This window comes from Sapajus apella, unplaced genomic scaffold (assembly GCF_009761245.1).
Source record: "Sapajus apella isolate SASKATOON/1434 unplaced genomic scaffold, GSC_monkey_1.0 scaffold56, whole genome shotgun sequence".
NCBI classification, from domain to species: domain Eukaryota; kingdom Metazoa; phylum Chordata; class Mammalia; order Primates; family Cebidae; genus Sapajus; species Sapajus apella.
This window is the reverse complement of record NW_022436996.1, coordinates 13,735,661-13,756,926: the sequence shown is the minus strand read 5'-3', so window position 1 is coordinate 13,756,926 and position 21,266 is coordinate 13,735,661. Positions and strand designations below refer to the sequence as shown.

Genomic DNA, 21,266 nt, shown 5'->3' with positions numbered 1-21,266 from the left:
CAATCCCCATCACATACGAGCAAAGCCGACCTTCTGGTTTCCTATTTTTGCCCCTCTGGTGGATTTCTGCATCCTTTCAGAGACATTTTCTCATCAGCTTGCATTATCTATTGTTTTAATCACACCTCCCTAATCCTTAGACACTCCTCTTCTTTATCTATTAGGGGGACATTGATCTGTATAGGTATTTCCTTTCTCCCTTTCCATATTCATCTTCCTGTCCCTTCAGCTTTCTCTGCTTTCAATTCCACTTCCTGATTCACGTGTCATCTTCCTGTCTCTCCCACCCCTGAGCCCCTTTCCTTTGTTCCCCTCCTGACCTGTTCTTTCCTACTGTAGACCCCTCAGGTCCCTTTCCTCCAATTTCTAGATCTGTGCCTTAACTTTTCTCTTCTGTTTAAATGTATTTTAGGGTAGATTTTCCTCTATGGTTCTGTGCCTCTTTCGTCACCCAGTCAACGTTTTGCTACTGCTCATAGCTGCTGTCTTCACCCTTCATTCACCTTTCTGGTCCTTTTCAGTTTCATCTCCCAGGGACCACCCACTTCTCTTTTTATACAGATTGGTTGCTTACCCTCCTTCTCATGCTCCCTTTAGCCCTGAACATGCTAAAGCAGGATCTCAAGCACAGAACCAGTAAGTTCTAATTGATGTTTATTCCTCGTTGCCTAATTTGTCATTTGCCTAATTTGGCTCACCCCCACCAGAGGACAGAAGGAAGCTATTCAAGTTCAGCGTGAATGCAGAATCACTCTGTGCAATGGAACAGGAGGTGGTATGTCCTCCGGCAGTGTCCATTCCTTCTTGAGCTCCTGACCCCTTGTGGAGGCATCTAGGGAGCATTCTCCATCTTTGGGTAAGCTCTCTCTTTTTCCCTCCTCTTCCGACATCTCAACCTATAACCAAACCTCCTGAGATTAGCACCCAGTTTCAAAAGGTAATCATAAACAAATGGAGGAGGTAAAATTGCAGTCTATGGGTGGGAGTTGAGCATGGAATGGTTGGTGATAGTTTTAGGTGATCTCTGGCAAAGTGTCATTTGGTGCCTCTGCAAGCTGGGGTGGGGGAGACACAAACTATTCTGGATGCTTCATCCTGGCCCAGTGAAGTCTGGACCATTACAGTCTGGGGATGCTGTCATGTCCTCCTCTGCAGGCGAGAACTTCTCTCCCAGCTCCAACTCACCCCATTCCTCAGGATCTGCCCTGAGGAGGCGCCTGGGCAACAGCCCTGCAATGTGCCCCCACTGGAGCCTGATCCCCCAAGGCCACTCCCAGCCCAAATCCCCTTATCCCTCTCATCCCCACCTCCTGTACTATTCTGTGCTCCCTCACTTTTCCTCCACTAGATTATCCTGGAGGATATTTACTTGCTATCCTCAGAGTGCTCCCCAGCCCCCACCCCCCCACACACAAAAAGAACTGTGGGAAAATAAGTCAGTCTCAGACTTCTCTTGTGATCCTGTCCCTACAGGGCCCAACTTCCAGAGCAAGGCCCAGGCTCAGATTTGCTCAGGTTCAGTCATGGGTTTGGGAATAGAATATGGTTAAATGTCAGGACATTTTCAGAAGGAAGAGCCCAAGATGCCCAGTTCCTTCTTTAGTGGGAGAGATAGGCCCAAGGAAGGAGCCCTCCATGTGGTCCCGCCCAGTGGTGCCCCACCTGCGAATGACATCCAACAACTGCTCAGCCAAATGGAAGAAAAGGCAGAAAATGGAGCTCTTCCTTAGTGTGAATGCGGAGACGCATAACCACAGAGAAAACCCCACGGTGGACTAGTTTACTGCTTACAGTGAACACTCCAGCTCATTCATCAAGCAGGATAGGAAACAAACAAAAACACCTGATACAGCATTCATAAGTAACACAGGCCACCTGCTTTCTTCAGGAGCCCCACATAGAATTGTGGAGAAAAAGAAAGGGCCCTCCCTCTTCCTTCTTATATCAGCAAGACGAGCCTATGCAGGGGAAATGTCTGACTCCCGCCTCAGTCTACAGAGTCCACACTCTTTCCCAAACCTCCAACCCCTGTCCTCTGAGTGGGCCCAATCCTATCCCACCAAGCAGCCCTTTTTCACTCTTTGTCCCCCGCAACTAGGGGACATGGCTATTCTTGTCATCCCCTCTGGCCTCCTCCAGTGCTGAGGGCTGATCCAGGGAAGCAGCCAGTGGTTCCTCTTTTGCCTTGCTGTGTAAGGGCCCGGTCCCTGGCCTGGCCCCTTCAGGCAGCCGGGAGAGACCTGACAAAGACTGCCTGCCTGGAGCCTGAGTGCAGGGAGCTGGAAATAGATCAGGAAAGTAGCCGTCACCTCCTGGGGGGTGCCCCAGAGCTTGCGGGCAGAACGGACCTGGGAAGGGCAGTTCCAGCAAAGAGGGGTCACTCCAGGAGGCTGCACCTGTGGGGTCAGAGGATGGAGGAATTGTGAGACAGGACTAAGAGTATCAACTATCATTCAGGGTGTTCTACAACAGATCCCCCCCACAACCCAACACACACAGACTCAGCTTAGGACCCCAGTGCAAGTCTGGGTGAAACTCTAGCCTCAGGCTCTGTCCTCAGAACCACAGGTGCTCCTGGACTCAAGGTCCTGTGGTTTAGTGACATTGACACAAGTGAACCATGGATCAGGCCAATGCTGTCTCATACACCCAACAAGGAGACCAGGAACCCCCTGATCTTTCCCTGCCTTCTGCTAGGATCTAGTTTTAATATGACAGATGTTTCTAGGACTTCAGAGATCCAAGTGGCCCCGTAGAATATTAGCTGCCATCGACTCTAGGCCAAGTATTTTTGTTTCTAATCCTCACCAAATCCCTCCCTAACATAGAACTATCAATCCCATTTCAGAGTCCTGGAAACTGAGACTTGGTAGAGCTAGTAACTGGCCGGGCTGGACCTCAAACCTGTTTTCCTAATGCCAGACTCCAGAGTTCTCTGCTAACTCTCACTGTACACTGCAGCGTCTGCAGAATTGGAGGGAGAAGAGCTTAGTCAAGAGAACTAGGTGCAAACAAAAGGTTTCACTCACCATCCATGACCTGCCTCAGTCTACCCTCCAGATAAGGTGGCTCTCTGTCCCTTTCCCACCTTCCTCAATCACAAGGGGACCTTCCCTCCCAGCCCTAACTCACCCATATTCCCAGCAGGCGGCTGCATCAGGATCTGCCCCGAGGAGGTGCCTGGGCAATAGCCCTGCGATGTGCCCCCGCTGGAGCCGCAGGGGAATGTAAACAGAGAGTCTTCAGGTGGTGGAAGCATCAGTGAACTGGACATAGAGAAGGGGAAACTGGGGAGGTAGGGAAACTGGGGCTGAGGGGGTTGGAAAAGTGGGGTCTGTGGAGCCTGGGAGAACTGGAAGGGCCCCGGCTGGTTGTTCTGTTGGTAATCCTGGGGCTCCAGCTCTTCCAAATATGAACAGGGGGGCGGCAGGGTAATGCTGCAAAGACAGAGGAACAGCTGGTGAGGTGCAGGGGTGGGGGGCAGTGCGGGGGTGGGGGGAGCTGCGGGGGTGGGGTAGCTGTGGGGGTGGGGGAGCTCCCCATTCCTACCACAGTAGCCGAGTCCCTTCCTCGCACCTCCTTCCCATCTCCTTCCCAGCCTTGCAAGGCCACTGTAGCTGCCTCTTCTCCCTCTTCCTGCTCCTGGCATCTTGCCCTTGTTTCTGCTCTATTGTTGTGCCCTCCCCCACCCCCAGGTCATTCCCAGCCCAGATCCCCTTATCCCTTTCATCACCATCTCCAGCACTGCTCCGTGCTCCTCTCAGTTAACCTCTCCCCTCTTAGGGTCTATCTTCTCTCTATCTATACCCCCCACCCCCGATAACTCCAGTGATCTACCCCCATAGCTTCCTTACCTTGTCCCCCAGGACCCACAGGGGCCATTCTTGTGGCTGCTGTCACTGCCGGCAACGTCCATCAGCAGCGGCATCAGTTGGGGGGTGTGGACAGGGCCAAGGGGGAAAGGAAGGTTGGCCCTTCGCACAGGTGGGGGGCTGAAGAGAGGGGGAGTTGCTACTCTCTGAGCACCCTCACTGGGTTGGGTGGGGGCCAAAGTCTGGTCAGAAGTCAGCAGCATGGGGGGCTCTAGGAACAAGGCAGAGAGGGGCTCTCAGGGTAAGGAAATGGGAGGCAGGTTTGGGATTGATGAATGGTAGACAAGCCATGCCCGGGTCCTTCTGCATAGGCCCCGCTGGCCCCAAACACTGGAGGACTCCGGTCACTCCCACCTCCATCAAACAAGGCCCCTCTGTCTTCACTAGCTTTAGCTTCCATTTCCTCCAGCTCTGAAGGTGGGAGCTCACCTGGAAAGGTATCCAGAGGGGACTCCGGAGGGAAAGGGTCAGGCTTTGGCTCCACGGTCACAGGAGGCAGGAGCTCAGCTGTAGAGCTGGAGGCAGGAAGAACGAAGACTGTAGCTTTGGTGGTCTCTGGCTTTGCCCAGGTGCCTCATTGCCGGGAGAGACACCAATTCCCAAACTCTGCCTCCTACGGGGCACGAGAAACTTCCCAACCCCAGGGCAGCCAAAATCCCTCTAAATCTTAGCTGGCAACCCCAGGACTCATGCCTAGCCTTCCAACACTCTCTTTCTAGACCAGGATCCCAACTCAGACCCTACTTCCACCCACAGGGATGATACAGAAAGAGGAGAGATTCCTACCTGCACTGACTGCTGGCCGGGCCAGGGGCTGAAGCATTGTCCTTGCTCTCTTTCCCATTCAGTTTCTCAGTTTTTCGCCACTTGGCCCGGCGATTCTGGAACCACACCTATAGGGGGAAAGGTGCTTGAAGAACTGGAGAAAAGGGGCAGAGACTGAGGCTTAGGTCCTGGCTGTTGCACAAGCAGCTACAGGACTTTGGAAGGTCACTCCAGCACTCTGCTTCCGAGGCCTCTGTCAGTCTGGTTTTATCAAAAGTCTCTGCAGTGCCTTCCCTCCTGACAGTCTCAGGCTGTGGCCCCCTGGAAACAGGGACACAGCCATGTCTGAGGCTCAATTCAGCTCCTACCCTAGCTGCCACTGAGCTCTCGCTCTACAACAACTTGGGAGTTTCCATGATGGGCCCTCATCCACCCCACCCCCCACCAGTGAGCAGGCCCTGTTTACCATGATGCGCTGGGGGGTCACCCCCACCTTCTGGGCGATCTCCCGGCGTTTATCACTGTCAGGATAGTGGTCTTCCTGGAATATCCTCTCTAGCTCCTCCAGCTGATCTGGAAGAAGAAGAAACGTGTGAGGAAGACAAAGGCCAGTGACAGGCAGGAGAGGAGACAGATGCTTGCCAAGTACCTCTAGCAGATGGGGCCACTGTCCCTAACCCAATGCCTTCCCAAAGCCTTTTCCCTGTTGGGCTGGGCCTTCTTGTTCTTGAGTGCTGCAGCAGAGAGCTGTGTGACATTTAATTTCCTTACTCTTCTACCCTGGTCCCAACCTCATTTTCTTTTCTTCTGAGATGGCCCAGGCTGGAATGCAGTGGCGTGATCTCAGCTCACTGCAACCTCCACCTCCTGGGTTCAAGGATTCTCCCAATTCTACCTCCTGAGTAACTGGGATTATAGGCACAAGCCACCACATCTGGCGAATGTTTGTATTTTTAGTAGAAACAGGGTTTCACCGTATTGGCCAGGCTGGTCTCAAACTCCTGACTTCAGATGATCCACCTGCTTCAGCCTCCCAAAGTGCTGGGATTACGGGCATGAGCCACTGTGCCTGGCTCCAATCTCATTTTCTGATGTGATAACCCAACCTTCCCTCTGAGGGTCAGAGATAGTGGTACTAACACAACCCAAGAGAGAATCCAGGAAGAAGTGACATACAAACTAACCACATCCGTCTGGTCTCCTGGGCTACATTCTTCGTGCAGCCCCACTTTCCCAGGATGACCCCAGATCTCTTGAATTTTCCCTCACCTTTAGGGACTTACCTGAGCGGTATAGGGTTCGTGTCTTTTTCCTAAGTTGGCAGGTCACTTCCGGGGGCCCCTGCTTCTGCTCTGTGTTTTGATTGCTCTGGGCCAATGTGCTAAGGAGGTTGGCCAGGTGACAGGGGCCCCGACCTGACCCACAGGGCACTGGGTTGTGCGTAGGACGGGCTGAGCTAGGGACACCAGGAGATGATATTGGGGCCAGACCCGTGGCATTAGGCTTTTTCTGCTTCCCCGGGGCCGGAGTATAGGACCCCTTTCCTATCTTCACCTCTTCCACTGGGAGGGAACCATCTTCCGCCTGAGGCTGGGGTCTGGAGCGGGCTAGAGCTCTGTCTTTGTGGGGAGCCCTGGAGCTGGGGTGTGGGCACAGTCTCCCAGCATCAGCCCCAGCAGGTTCTCCAGAGACTGCTGGTGGCTTCTTCTCTCCCGAGATGGTGCAGGAGGGTGGCAGTTCCTCCCTCTGACTATCCTGAGCATGAGGGGCTGCGTCCTGTAGTGGTTCCTCCTCCTCGTGTCCTGCGGCCAGGGGCTTGCCTCCAGCTTCCTGGCCTGTGGGGAGCCAACATCCACTGACCTTAGCACCAGAGAGAAGGAAGAACTGGCCCAAGAGGAAGTGTTGCTTCCTGCTCTGCAAACAGTTTGATCTTAAGCTTTCATTTGTCCACCTATCAAATGGGGTAATAATTTCACACTTACCTTTCTAATTAGACTATTGTGAGGATTAAATCGGATAACCCAACTCTGAAAAATGTGGACAAATGTATGCAGTTCTGAGAAGGCTCATGCTATCTCCTAATTTGGGAGTACTCACTCCTTGTGAGTTCCCTTCTTCCCCAGACACGAGGCATATGGGTTTGAGGGACTGTTCAGGGGTGTCCAACGGACCATATTGGGGCTGGGGGTGGACAAGGAAGATAAACAGGTTGACAGAGATTCTGCTTCTCCCAACGCTGGATGCAGTTCCCACTGCATTATTACTTGGAAACAGGCATTATTACTTGGAAACAGGACAAGGCAGGATTTGATGGTCCCCAGCAGCTGGGGCAAGAGCATCAGAGGCAGTAACAGGGACAACCAGAGAACTCTGTCTCTGCCAACCCTCCTCAGCCCCATACGTGCCCCCACCTTCCCCACAGCACATCCATTTTCTCCCCCTCCCTGCAAAGCAGAACCTCACTCCCTGGTCAACCTCTTTTTCAAGTAAGGAAATTGCAACCCAGCTAGAACTAAAGCCTTACTACTCACACCTAAAGCTTGGCTTCCTTTCTGTGAGCTGACGGAGGCATCAGGAGCTTACCATATTCCAGGCATGGCGCTAAGCACCTTTCCAAGATTAGCACAGTGACTATTTAATCTCTATTAATATTGCTTTCTAGCAGATGAAAGAATGAGGATGAGCCGGCACAGTAGTATGTCCAAGGTCACGCAGCACCCTGAGCGCATATTCTGTGTACTTAATCACAACATGGAGTCCTTCCTGGGGCCATCAAATGATCCCCCCACCTTCATGACTGCCTCATAATCTCAAGAACTCTCAGCTCAGGGAGCTGCTTTAGCATTTCCAAGTAAACTGGAACATTTGTAATGAATGCTAAGTAGCGACTAAGAGCTATTTGTTACTTTAATGAAAACTGCGAGATAGGTCTTATGTTTTGTTTGTTTGTTTTTTTGAGATGAAGTCTCACTGTCACCCAGACTGGAGTGCAGTGCCATGATTCCGGCTCACTGCAACCTCAGCCTCCTGGGTTCAAGCTTCCTGAGTATTTGGCATTACAGGTGGGTGCCCCCGCACCTGGCTCATTTTTGTATTTTTATAGAAATGGTTTCTCCATGTTGGCCAGGTTGGTCTCCAACTCCTGACCTTAGGTGATCCACCTGCCTGGGCCTCCCTAAGTGCTGGGATTACAGGCATGAACCACAGCACCCAGCCCTAGGAATGAGGGAAGGTCATGGGCAAAGGTGCCGTTTCAAGTCCTTTCCTAGGGCACAGGCTGGACCCGACTTGCATGAGAGGAACTGGGCTGGTGAAGAGGGTGAGCAGGCCTCTATGGGGTGAAGGGACAAAGCTGGCTGGTGGTGTGAGGAAGGAGGAACAAATTTGTTTATGACATTTTAGGAGAGCTTGTACTGTAGCAAAAACCTAGCACTGTGGGTGCTCCGTAGCGCGTGTCCTATGGGAGCGATGTGCCTTAGTAAAGGGACAGGTGTCAGACCCCAGACTAGAATCCTGGGGCTCCCAGGTTTCTCTCCCCTGCGCGCACTGGGAGATTGGGGGGCTGCAACCCCAAAGCGCAGGGCGAGGTCGGCCTCCTCCCACCCTACCCTACTCTACCCTACCTACTCCACCCCACCGGACCTCCACCCGGCCCTTGGCCGCCAGAAGCTCTGAGGTCGTCTAATGCTAACCTGGTGACCACAGGCCTCCCCCCTCACCGAGCCCCCCAAGCCGGACCCCCTCGCGCGCTGGGGACTCCGCGCTCACCCCGCGGTCCCTGGCAGGGATCCTTCGTGGGTTCCATGGCCTGGACTCCCGCCGCCGCGGCCGGCCTGTGCTGCACAGGCGCGGCCTAATGAGGCCTCACGGGGCCGGCAGGTGTGCAGCCCGCACGGGCCGGGGAGCCGCAGCCCGAGGCTGCGCCCCCTCACCCCCACCCCCAGGGCGAGGCCGGCCCGGGAGGCTCCGCTGGAGCAGCTGCGAGGGCGGGGAGGACCCGGGCCTGGGCGCCGGCTGCTCCCCTCCCCCGCCGGCCAGGCGCCAGGCCCAGGTGCGGGTCTCCTCCGGGCGGCCCCTCCCGCGGCGGCGCTGGAGGGCGAGGCTGAGGCGGGGGTGGGGGACCGGAGCGAGGCCAGCCGGTGGTCCTCGGAGGGCTCACCCACACCCTAGGGCGGACTCGGTCCTGGGTCCTGTGGACTGCAAGGCGATTTCTAGAGCCACTCCTCAAAGGGGTCCCCAAGCGCTGGGTTGCCCAACTCCCACGCTAGAGCTTCTCCAAGCCTCAGTATTAGCCTCAAGGTCCCGTCCTGATTTTTTTATTTTTGAGATGGAATCTCACTCTGTGGCCCAGGAGGGAGTGCAGTGGCGCCATCTCAGCTCATGGCTCACTACAACCTCCTCCTCCCGGGTTCAAGCGATGCTCCTGCCTCAGCCTCCTGAGTAGCTGGGATCACAGGCGCCCGCCACCACGCTCAGCTAATTTTTGTATTTTTAGTAGAGACGGGGTTTCACCATGTTGGTTAGGCTGGTCTAGAACTCCTGACCTCAGGTAATCCGCCTGCCTCCGCCTCCCAAAGTGCTGGGAATACAGGCGTGAGCCACTGCGCCAGGACTGATTTGAGGGTCTCCGCTGCACAAGGCCTGCGGCAGATGATGAAGAAGGAGCTGAGAGGGCCACAGACTCCGTAGATCGGATGCAGTGCACACAGAGGAAATTCAGGTACAGCCAGAAGGCGGCCCTGCCAGGGAAGGTGTGGTCACTGTGTTTTCATCCATTTGATGTTTCGGTTTTATTCTCTACAAATGGAAGGGTCTTTCTTAGGGGAGATCTCACAGGGGTGAATCCTTATGATTCCTGCTTCATGGAATGTTTCTTAACATCTTCATAACAGCAAAATCAGAATTTAAAAATTCTTGCCTCTTATTCTGAGTGGTGGAGGGTAGAAAGTCAACGTGCTGGCCGGATAGAAACAGGTGCTTGGAGCTGGGTGGGGAGCGGGGCGGCCTCGGACAGAGTACAGGTGTTTTGCTTTAAGGATTTAAAAGACTCTGGACACCACGTGCTTTCATGCTGAAATCAGCTGTGGATACATTTTCCTATTCCTTAAATTGCCTTTAGGGGCTTGGCCTGCACCTGTGGACTTTGGAGGGTTGTGAGAGCTTCAGTTCTTTCTGGAACACAAAATTGTAAACTAACTTCAAATATGATCAAGTCTTCAGACATCTGCTGTTTTATTCTGTTGCCTTCCGTAAGGCAGATAGCCTCTGGTTTATGAGAGGTTCAGACAGGTGGGGAGGTGTTCAGATAGGTGAGGCCCAGTTTCTCTGCTAGAAATGAGGCATTCCAGGACAAGTGAGCAAGGTCTGAGGGAAATTGATGTTGCTTCCAGGATCATTTGATGGTGAAAAATCAGGACCATTTGGTGGTGACATGGTAAATGGAATGCGAGCACTTCCTTGCTCACAGAAGCTTGCTGGTGGAGGGGAGATCATTGAATGATGGTGTCGGGACGGTGTGGTCAGTGGTGACTTGGAAGTATGAAAGGCTAATATGGAGCATGGAGGAGCAGGAACACCTTCTGAACTAGGAGAAGGCAACACGTGGGCTATGAGCTATGGAGTTGACCACATCCCAGTCCCACTTAAAACTGGATAGTCCTGTAATCTCAGCACTTTGAGAGGCTGAGAGGGCGGATGACAAGGTCAGGAGATCAAGACCATCCCGGCTAACACAATGAAACCTCGTCTCTACTAAAAAAATATATACAAAAAATTAGCCGAGCATGGTGGCACGTGCCTGTAATCCTAACTACTCCTGAGGCTGAGGCAGGAGAATAACTTGAACCTGGAGGTGGAGGTTGCAGTGAGCCGAGATTGCGCCATTGTACGCCAGCCTGGGTGAGAGTGAGACTCCGTCTCAAAAAACAGAACAAAAAACAAAAAAACCCAGCAGTGACCCCTGACTGCCAGGATAAATGCCAGGCTGTGAGATCTGGGCCTTTTCCCTGGATCCTCGGCTCCCCTGTGTTGCCCACCCCGGTATTTCAATGGTGTTGTGTGTGTTTATCTCTGGACCTAATGTTTCTCAAAGAATGCTCTTAAAAACCCCAGGTCAGAATTTCTTAGAGAATTTGATTAAAATGGAAGTTCCCATCCCTAGAAATCTTAATTGACTGGTCCAAGGAGATACCCAGAAATATCCACCTGAAGCCCCTCAGGTAACTTTTATACATTTCAGAATTTGAGACACTTTTAGACCCTGCAAAAACAAAGTCAGTTAAAACTATCCTGGGGATGGGAGTGGTGCGGGGAATGGTCGGGGCCTGTGTGCGGAAAGGAAATGAACTTTTGTTCTTTACAGAGGTGTCTGCTGCAGTGAGAAGCTGGGTGCAATTAATTTCTTAACAGATTATTCTATCACATTAAACTGAAAATAAGTCATCCTTCTCTGCTGTCATTTATGGTATATTTCCTCTCTCCAGTGGGCTCCCCTCTGCCAGGGTGAAGGTCAGAAAGCAAAGATACAAATTGCCCATAGACCGGATGGCACCCTTCCACAAACTCTGAAAGATACAGGGTCTAACTCTACAAAATGTTGGCATAAAGACTTGGGGAATTTAAAATATTGGCATTTTTCAAGCTGAGCACAGTGGCTCATGCCTGTAATCCCAGCACATTGGGAGGCTGAGGCAGGCAGATCACCTGAGGTCAGGAGTTTGAGACCAGCCTGGCCAACATGGTGAAACCCTGTCTCTACTAAAAATACAAAAATTAGCTGGGCGTGGTGGCATGCACCTGTAATCCTAGTTACTTGGAAGGCTGAGGCAAGAGAATTTCTGGAACCTGGGAGGTGGAGGTTGCAGTGAGCTGAGATCACACCACCTCATTCCAGCCTGGGTGACAGAGCGAGACTCTGTCTCAAAAATAAAAAAAATTTAAAAACTGGCATCTTTCCAAACACAGAAACTTTTTTTTCTACAAATAATATAGTTGGATGTTTTGTTTATTTACTTGAAGAATTTTATTGAATGGTTGCAAGTGAATTTTATCTAAGATGTACATTGCATGGGAAAATGTCTTGATGAGTTTTGTTGGGAAGGTGTTGTGTTTTCGATATATCCTATTAAGTCGTATCTTTCATGGATCAACTGCAAGTGAAGGAAGTTTGTCATGGAAGTTAAAATACTGGCTAGAGAAAAAAGACTGCTCAATTATATAGAGGACCACAAGGTATTGTTTTAGGAGAACTGGGGCTATTTCTTCCTAAGTCCTGTTTGGTTGCATTTCATCTTTGTGATCTGTTGACTAGTTCATAGACTCCATCAACTTTGTTTAGAGGACAGGGAGGTTTTTTTTTTTTATTGTAGTTTTTTTTTTTCTAGTTTCTTAGTGTTAGATGCTTGGTGCCACAAAATAAAATTAGCACTGAGACAAGGGATCTCTCAGCAAAGCAGTTTTTACTTCCTGCATTGCAGGAAGGGTACCCCCGCTAGCCATCTTGCCACGAGAGTACAATGAACAAAGGAAAAAAGACATATTTATTCTTTACCCATTTGGGGTTGTCCTTACTGCTATGTCTGATCTCTGTTGGTTGGAGCCATACCTCACAATCTAAACTAAAACCCGATTGGCAAATAACTTAAAACTTTTTAAACAGGTAAGGGACATGCCTGTGAGCATGTCCAGCACAGAGATCTTGGTTAAAGTACAAGGACATAGAATGTACTACAGGCCTATAAGGATGGCAAGTCTAACAGCTACATAGGATAGGGCTTAACAAAGAGTTGTTAGTAAATTTATTATTTAACAAGAAAGAAAACTTTGGAGAAGAAATTTCCTGCTTCCCACACTTAGTTTTCAGAGCCAGACCATATGCCACTACCACCGTGCACTTAGCAAGAGCCATTTATTCCAACATCTTTTTCTTCTCACAGATATGAGAATGCCAGAAGAAAAAGAAAGGTGTCTGATTCTAAAAAATAGTAATTATTTTTTCAGTCTATGAAGACAAAAGTGAAATAAGCGTTCTTGGTCCTTCTCCCTCTCTCTCTATAGTAAGAAAAATAACCTGAAGGAGGCAGATGACTGAGAACATTTTTTGAAGCAAAACCACAAGGTAATGTGTTCTGGTTCTGTGGGCCACACCCCAGTGTAGGCAGCAGCAGGTCACTGGAATACCTAGGACCAGAAAGGCAAGAATAAGTTGTGAAAGACCAGGCAGAAAGCTGCACAGTCCCTGGCCAGGGAGATCAGATTCACAGCAAGCATGGGAGGTCAGGGCCCCTGGAAACCACCAGGAAGAGAAGACTTGTCCAAGGCAGAGAAAGCGAAATGAAGCCTGAGCCAGGCACATGCTGAGGGACTAGCACTGCCAGAGCCCTGGCTGGTGGCTGGCTGATTGGATACATACTGGGGACCAATGGAGGGAAAAAGTGAATGATCCCCGCAGACTGGGAGAGACACTGGGAACTGTCAAAGTCTCTGCCCAGGGACTTCCTTTGCAACCCCAGAAAAGGACGTTTTCAGGTTTGCTGTGAAGGGAATTAAGAACACCTGGCTGGTGTAGAAACTGCCGGGCAGGGCGAGGACAAGTTCTGGCGTGAATGAGCATCGTAACTTCTAATGCCCTTGCCCCAGACACTCGGGATAATGTGCTTATAACAAGAATGGTGACCAGGTTTTAAACGTTCTGCTGCTGCTGCTATTGTTTACAATTGATTGCCACGGCTGGCATTTGTTCTGATTTCTCCTCCTGATGTGCCTGAGTTTTGGAGGCACTTTCTGCTTTCTGTTCTATTCTGGTCTTCCCCAGGATTGCAATCGCTGTTGCTAATTATAGCATGGCATTCAAGGACCTCTCAAAACTCGGCCCCAACCTTCACTCAGGCTTCCTCTTTGGCTACCACCACCCCCCCCCCCCCCCCCCCCCACTCTTCCAGGCTTTTTTCCCAAGCTTTTAGTCCTTAGAAATGGCCGTGCCTTCTCAGGGTCACAGATCAAGCTGCTTATCAGCATGAAACATCTTTTTTTTTTTTTTTTCTCCTGGCAAAGTCTTACTCATACTCCAAAGCCCAACCCAAATATTCTCTTTCTGGCTCAGCCTTCCACAGCCAGAATTAACTGCCCCTTCCTAGATCCTCCCCCTTGCACTGTATTTACATTTATCTTACATCACTGGACACAGGCTGAACTGATTAGCGCGTTGTGTATTCTGCACTGGATTGGGAGTTCTTAGAGGGTAACATGCATCTATTCATGTTGGGTGCTTTCTTCTTGCTTTATAAGTATCAACTCATTGAATTCTAGCAACACTATGAAGTTCTATTACATGATTATCCCTATCTTATTGAAGAAACTGTGGCATAAAGAGTTTCATACTTCTCAAAGCTCACAGTGGCCACCTCAAATTTGAGCCCGGTTCGTCTGGTTCCTCCCTGCACACCTAAACACTAGGCTACACTGTTTATTTGACTGTATCAATCACTATGCTGGGATAGTGAATCCCGCATGGGGGATGGATCATTGTTCAGTGACAAAAAGTTGGTCATTCCCAGGAGTCAGGGAGCAGGGGAGGGACGTGGCTGTGAGTTGAAAAGCGTAGCGGCAGTGATGGAATGGTTCTGAATTTTGGCTGTAGTAGTGGTTCCACACGTGTACATACAAGATAAAACTGCACAGAACTGACAGGGTGCAGTGGCTCACCCCTGTAATCCTCCAAGCACTTTGGGAGTCCAAGGTGCAGGGATGATGAGGTCAGGAGATCGAGACCATCCTGCTCAACGTGGTGAAACCCTGCCTCCACTAAAATGCAAAAAGTTAGCTGGGTGTGGTGGCACGCACCTGTAGTTCCAGCTACTTGGGAGGCTGAGGCAGAGGAATAGCTTGTAACGGGAGGCAGACGTTGCCGTGAGCCTAGATGGCGCCATGGCACTCCAGCCTGGTGACAGACCAAGATTCTGTCTCAACAAAAAAAAAAAAAAAAAAAAAAGAAAGAAAAACTGCACAGAACTAAATACACACATGAGTGCGTGAAAAACTGGTGAAATCTGAGTAAAGTCACAGATTTTGTCAAAGTCAGTTTCCTGGTGTGGCTTGTACTGGAGTGACAGAGGGTGTAAAGCGGAGAAAGGGTATATGGAATCCCTGTATTGTTTCTTACAACTGCATGTGAATCTATAATTATCTCAAAAAGCAGGAAAATAGTTGATCCTAGTGTTCTGACCACAAGTTTGGTTCTCCTGGACTTGGTTAAATATAATTCACAGAAATAATATTTTGTATATAGTGGCATTATTAAATTCACCTTTGGTTGATGGTAACTTTAACATATAGATTTAAATTGTAGCTACATCTTTAACAGGAGTGTGGGTAGGCAAGCAGAAGAATTTATGTCTAATTGTTCTAAAAGTAAAACAATAAACATGCCTCATAATAGGAATGTAAATTTATGAGAAAAAGAATGATAAATACTGAACAATTAGAAAAGGAAAAAGATGCTATTTCTCATCAAACAACAGTATCAGATATTAACAATTTGGTGCATTTCCTCACAGTATTTTTTCCTTTATTGCTGTTTTGTATATGACCTTCATGATTGTAATTACACTCCATATATAATTTCAAGCATTTCTCCCATAGAATGTTTCATAGTCTTCAGAATTTATTGAGTAGCTGTACTATAATACTATAATTTAACTATTTCCAACTGTCAGAGCAATCTTTTTTTTTTTTTTTTTTTTTTTTGAGACGGAGTGTCGCCTTTTTGCCCGTGCTGGAGTGCAGCGGCATAATCTCCACTCACTGCAACCTCTGCCTTCCAGGGTTTCAAGCGATTCTCCTGACTCAGCCTCCTGAGCAGCTGGGGCTACAGGTGCCTACCACCATGCCCAGCTAATTTTTGTATCTTTAGTAGAGATGGGGTTTCATCATGTTGGCCAGGATAGTCTCGAACTCCTGACCTTTTGATCTGCACGCCTCGGCCTCCCAAAGTGCTGGGATTACAGGCATGAGCCATGGCACCCAGCTGTGCAATCTTTTTAAATTAAATGTTATACATTTTTAAAAATTAAAAAGGTAAATTTGAAATAAAATGTATCTTTTTTTTATTAATGGCTTAAAAAAATAATAAAAACCTTTTACAGGCTGGGTGTGGTGGCTCACACCTGTAATCCCAGCACTTTGAGAGGCCAAGGTGGGCGGATCATGAGGTCAGGAGATCGAGACCATCCTGGCCATGGTAAAACCTCGTCTCTACTAAAATACAAAAAATTAGCCAGGCATGGTGGCATGCGCCTGTAGTCCCAGCTACTTAGGAGGCTGAGGCAGGGGAATCACTTGAATCCATGAGACGGAGGTTGCAGTGAGCCAAGATTGTGCCACTGCATTCCAGCCTGGTGAAAGAGCAAGACTCTGTCTCAAAAAAGAAAAAAAAGAACCTCTTCCACTTGGTTATTGATCTATCTATCTATATATATATTTAATAGTCCCAAGCCCATGAGAAACCATGAAGTTGCTCATTTCACAGGAATAGACCGGCTGCCTGGCTGGCAAGTGGACTGTTAAGGGTAACTTGAAGAAGGGGTCCGGGATTCTAAGTTCAGAAACTTGACAGCCAGCAGCAGGGCAGCTTTAGTGGGAGGCAAAAGTGCTGCTGAACAAGGTATTTTTACCTCCTTTGGTATCTTGGGGCTGTACCAGTTCTGCTGGTGGCTTGATAGACTTTTCTGATGTTTGGGTCTAGGGTCAATGGCTCCCAAGAGAGGGTGCTCTGCCAAGAGTCTTCAGGGTATGGGAAGACAACTCTGTCTTCTGTCCAGTGTGTGGTGCTCACAATTTTCCTGTTGCCTCCAGGACATGAGCTCGCCCTCCTGGACTTCAAAGCCATCATTGTCTCTGGTGTCCCAGGTGGCCTCCAGGTCTGTGACGTTAGTGTCAATGGGAGAGACATGTCATGGTCAGCAGCCTCTTCTCTCCTTTTGGGCCAGCAAACTTTAGGCTCACTAACATTGTGGTGACAATTCTAGATCTTTAAAATTGAAGATACTTGACCTCGTCTTTATCTCCTTTGCTTGATGTCAATCAACAGCAAGATCACTAGTGTGGTTTAGAAGCTGGGAGCAACTTCCTTTGCATGGAGGAGGGAAGGGAGAAATATTAGGCTTGCGTTAAGTGAGGCGTAGAGATTAAGCAATGATAGAAGACTAGACTGATTACCTAAGAAATAATTCAGCCTGCAAAACCTGTCATTCCATTGCTTGGAAAGAAGCAATCAAACTGGATAGGCTATGAGATCCAGCCTTTGTTTTGCAAAGGGCTGCTGATCGTTTCTGTCTTAAGAGCTGCAGAGCTTCATGCTGCATGTTCTTAAGGGAGTGTAGGTTGGGAGTGGGTATCCTGGAGTTCAGTCAGGCTCTCATTCAGAGCAGTCCTAAGGAAAAGGAAAGCAGAACAACAGACAGGGAAAAGTCATATTGGAACCAGGCATGCACTAGGTATCATTAGATATGCATTCTTGAGTCAGGAGACCTAGTTTATGATCTGAACTATTAGAGATCCTCTTCCAAGGGTCCAGCTTTTCAGCTTCTCTGTTGATGTGGGCTCCTGAGCAAGGGAAACACATCTGTCAAACCTGATTCTCAAACTGAATTCCTGATTCCCGCCCTCAAACTTACCACTCCTCCTGTCCACCCTATCTTTGTATCCCTCACCCAGTTGGAATCACCCTTGAATTTCTCTCTCTCTCTCTCTCTCTCTCTCTCTCTCTCACACACACACACACACACACACACACACACACACAGCGTCAGTAGAAACTGCCAGATTATTCCAGTTGCCCTCTTTCTACTCCGATCCCACTGTCATCCATTTTCCAAAGACTTGCATGTGAAAGTCTGAAAATGTAAATTAAGTCACGTACATTCTTCTATTATACGCTTCAGTGATGTGTCAGCATACTCAGAGGAAATGAAAACTTCTTGCTGTGGTCCTGTGTGATCTGGCTTGTTTGTCACCCCAACCTTATCTCAGGTGACTCTTCTGATCCTTTAAGTACTTGAAATAGATCAAATTTTCCCATGTCAAGGTGCTGACATACATTGTTCCTGTGCTTGGCCAAACTCTCCTCTCTGTTCTTGTGACTAGTTCTTAACCAGGAATTAGTTGAAATGTTATCCCTCAATGTCAATTCCTTCAGCCACAGTACTACTTAACATCTGTCTCCTGATGTTTTCTTTTTGTTTCCATTACAGCTCTTAACACAACATGTAATTGTATGTTTATTTGTTTACAATGTATCTCTTTTACTATATACATATATCTTTTATTATACTTTAAGTTCTGGGATACATGCGCTGATCATGCCGGATTGTTACATAGGTATACACATGCCATGGTGCTTTGCTGCATCCATCCCCCGTCATCTACATTAGCTATTTCTCCTAATGTTATCCCTCCCCAATCCCTCCAGCCCCTGCTATTGCTCCCCTAGCTCCCCCACCCCCCAACAGGTCCTGGTGTGTGATGTTCCTCTCCCTGTGTCCGTGTGTTCCCATTGTTGAACACCCACTTATGAGTGACAACATGTGGTGTTTGGTTTTCTGTTCTTGTGTCAGTTTGCTGAGAATGATGACTTCCAGCTTCATCCATGTCCCTGCAAAGGACGTAAACGTATCCTTTTTTTATGGCTGCATAGTATTCCATGGTGTATATGTGCCACATTTTCTTTCTGTTTTAAGTTTCATAGGTACAAAAACTATCCTAGTTTGTTTCAACAATGTATACCTGTGCATACAATATATCTAGCATAGTGGCTGGGCTCTAAAGTGTTAACTATTTGTTGAATGAATTAATAAATGAACTAATAATAATGTGGACCTTTTAGTTGGAAGAGAGAAGGAGAAAATTATCAGATTCATGGCACAAATTGCAGTTTTGGGAAATTCACAATTTGATACATATCAGGTATTTGGTAAGCACATTAAGTTAGAATGCTTCCTGAAAACATCGGTTGGCCATTTTGAGAACTGAAGAATCCAGAAACTAGGGATAAAATTCTAAAAAACACAATGTGACTTGCATTACACTTTGGTAAAGTCCATAGTCACCAGAGGCTCTTGCTTTTCAGAGGCAGAGAAGAGAAGTAACGGGTGGAGCCCCAGACATTAGGGCTGGTATAGTCTTCAAAGATGGGCACAGACAACCAAAAAATGGCTTTGTAGACAGCATATAGTTGAATCTTGCTATTTAAAATTCAGTCTGACAATCTCTGCCTTTTGATTAGGGTGTTTAGACCACATAAAAATTATTGATATGGTTGGGTTTAAATTTATCATGTTAGTGTTCTTTTTGTCGCATCTGTTCTTACTTCCTCTTTTCTCCTTTGTATGCCTTATATTTGAATCACTGAGTATTTTTTATGACTCAATTTTATCTAATTTGTTGGCTTATTGAATATATTATTGATTTAGAACATTCATTGATTTATTTTAGCGATTGCATTAGGACTTATATGTTTAATTTATCACAGTGTGTCTTAAAGTGACATTAAACCACTTCATTTAAATGTAAGAGCTTTACAACGTTAAACTTCTTTTTTTTTTTTTTTTTTTTTGGCTGAGGCAGAGTCTCACTCTGTCACCCAGGCTGGAATGCAGTGGTGCAATCTCAGCTCACTGCAACCTCTGCCTCCCGGGTTCAAGCAATGCTCCCACCTCAGCCTCCCGAGTGGCTGAGATTACAGGCACACATCACAATGCCCGGCTAATTTTTGTATTTTTAGTAGAGATGAGGTTTCACCATATCAGGTGATCCGCCCACTTTGGCCTCCCAAAGTGCTGGGATACAGACAACGTTAGACTTCTATGTCTCCCCTCTCAGCCTTTGTGTTATTGTTGTTTCCTTCTACGTATTTTAAGCCCCACCAAACATTGTTATCATTTTTTATTTCAATGGTCAGTTATCTTTAAAAAATCTTTTCAAAATATGGAAAAAGAGTATTCTATATTTACTCACATATTTACCATTTCCAGTGCTGTATCCTTTGGATACATCCAAATTTCCACCTGATACCATTTTCCATGTTAAAGGTGTTTCTTCAAGATTTCCTGTAGTAAAAGTCTGGTGATAAATTCTTTCAGCTTTTATATTTGTGAATGGTGTTTATTTCGTCTTCATTTCTGAAAACTGGGGTTAGAATTCCATGCTGATAGGTTTTGTTGTTGCTTCTGTAATACCTCTATAAAGATGCTGGCCTATTGTCTTCTACCTTATATATTGTCCCTAAAGAGAAAGCTGTTATCACCATTCTTATCTTCGTTTCACTGCACAGGTGACTTTGTCTCTAGTTGATTTTAAGATTTTTCTTTTTATCACTGATTTTAAATAGTTTATGATCTGCCTTAGTGTAGTTTTTTTATGTGTCTTGTGCTTGGGATTCATTTAGCTTCTTGATTTTGTGAATTTATAGTTTCCATCAAATTGGAATATTTTTTTCCATTGATTATTAATTCAATTTTTTCTCTATCCTTCTCTCTCTTTTTCTTTGGGGCCACCAATTTTACATTTTGAGGTTGCCTTATAGCTCCCTGATGCTGTTCATGTTTTTTGTCTTTGTGTTACATTTTGGAGGGTTTCTATTGCTGTGTTTTCAAGTTTTGTAATTGTTTCTTCCTCAGCATCTGTAGTTATTATATCCAATTATTTGTCATCTGAGACACTAATTTTTTTCATCCCTAGACGTTTGATTTGGGTGTTTTATATCTTAAATGTCTAAACATGCAAAGATTTTATCTTCCTGAAAGATGAAATAAAATTATGTAACTGCTCTAATGTCCTTGTCTACTATTTTCATGTCTATTTCTATCAATATACTTTTGTCCGTATTATGGCTCATTTTTTGCCTGCTTCTTTGCATGGCTGGAAGTGTTTTATTAGATGCTAGACATTGTAACGTTGTGAATTTTACCTTACTGGATTTACTATGTGAGAGTATGTGTGACAGTGTGTGTGTGTGTGCTCTTGTTCTGTATCCTGTTACTGGGAAGTACTTTCTTTCAAGACTTACTTTTAAGTTTTTTGCTTTTTTTTTTTTTTTTTTTTTTAAGATAGAGAGGGCTTCTATCTAAGGCTAATTTTCCCTGCTATCAAAGCAATATTCTTCTACATACTCCACCCAATGCCCCATGATTTGCAATGTTCTTCCACTCTGGCTGGTAGAAATTCAAACTATTCCTGGCCCTGTGTGAACTTCACTGGTTATTTTACCTTTTCCTTTTCATTAGTTCTTTTCTGGCTAGGGTAGTTTCCTCACACACATGCAGTAATTAGTACCAAGCTGAGGGTTCTCTCACTGCATCCTTCTTGCCTTCAGCTTCTCTCTGAGTGGTGCTCTCCTTTCCACTGCCCTACCCAGTGACTTCCAGCCACCTTCATCTTCCTAGATTCTCGATTCTGTATCCTCGACTCAGCAAGACCACCCTCTGGCCTGAAATGCGGAACTTTCCTGTAGACAAGAAGCCACAGGAACTGTGGGGCTCATCTTATTTGTTTCCTTTTTCTCAAGAATGATTGTCTTGTACTGTGTGCTGTCCAATATCGGAAAATCATTGTTTTACATATTTTGTAAAGTGTTCT

The 21,266-nt window shown here is 47.3% G+C and overlaps 1 protein-coding gene across 1 annotated transcript; it reads right to left on the bottom strand.

Moving 5' to 3' along the window:
* Window positions 1-1,759: 1,759 nt before the first annotated feature.
* On the bottom strand, window positions 1,760-16,584 carry NOBOX (NOBOX oogenesis homeobox). The gene is given in 13 exon segments (XM_032245140.1): window positions 1,760-2,396; window positions 3,133-3,437; window positions 3,855-4,083; window positions 4,302-4,387; window positions 4,659-4,765; window positions 5,104-5,210; window positions 5,921-6,472; window positions 6,735-6,756; window positions 6,759-6,818; window positions 9,251-9,367; window positions 9,369-9,376; window positions 16,501-16,557; window positions 16,560-16,584. Coding segments are annotated over 13 exon segments (1,977 nt in total). The 3' UTR covers window positions 1,760-2,094.
* Between the last annotated feature and the right edge of the window lie 4,682 nt (window positions 16,585-21,266).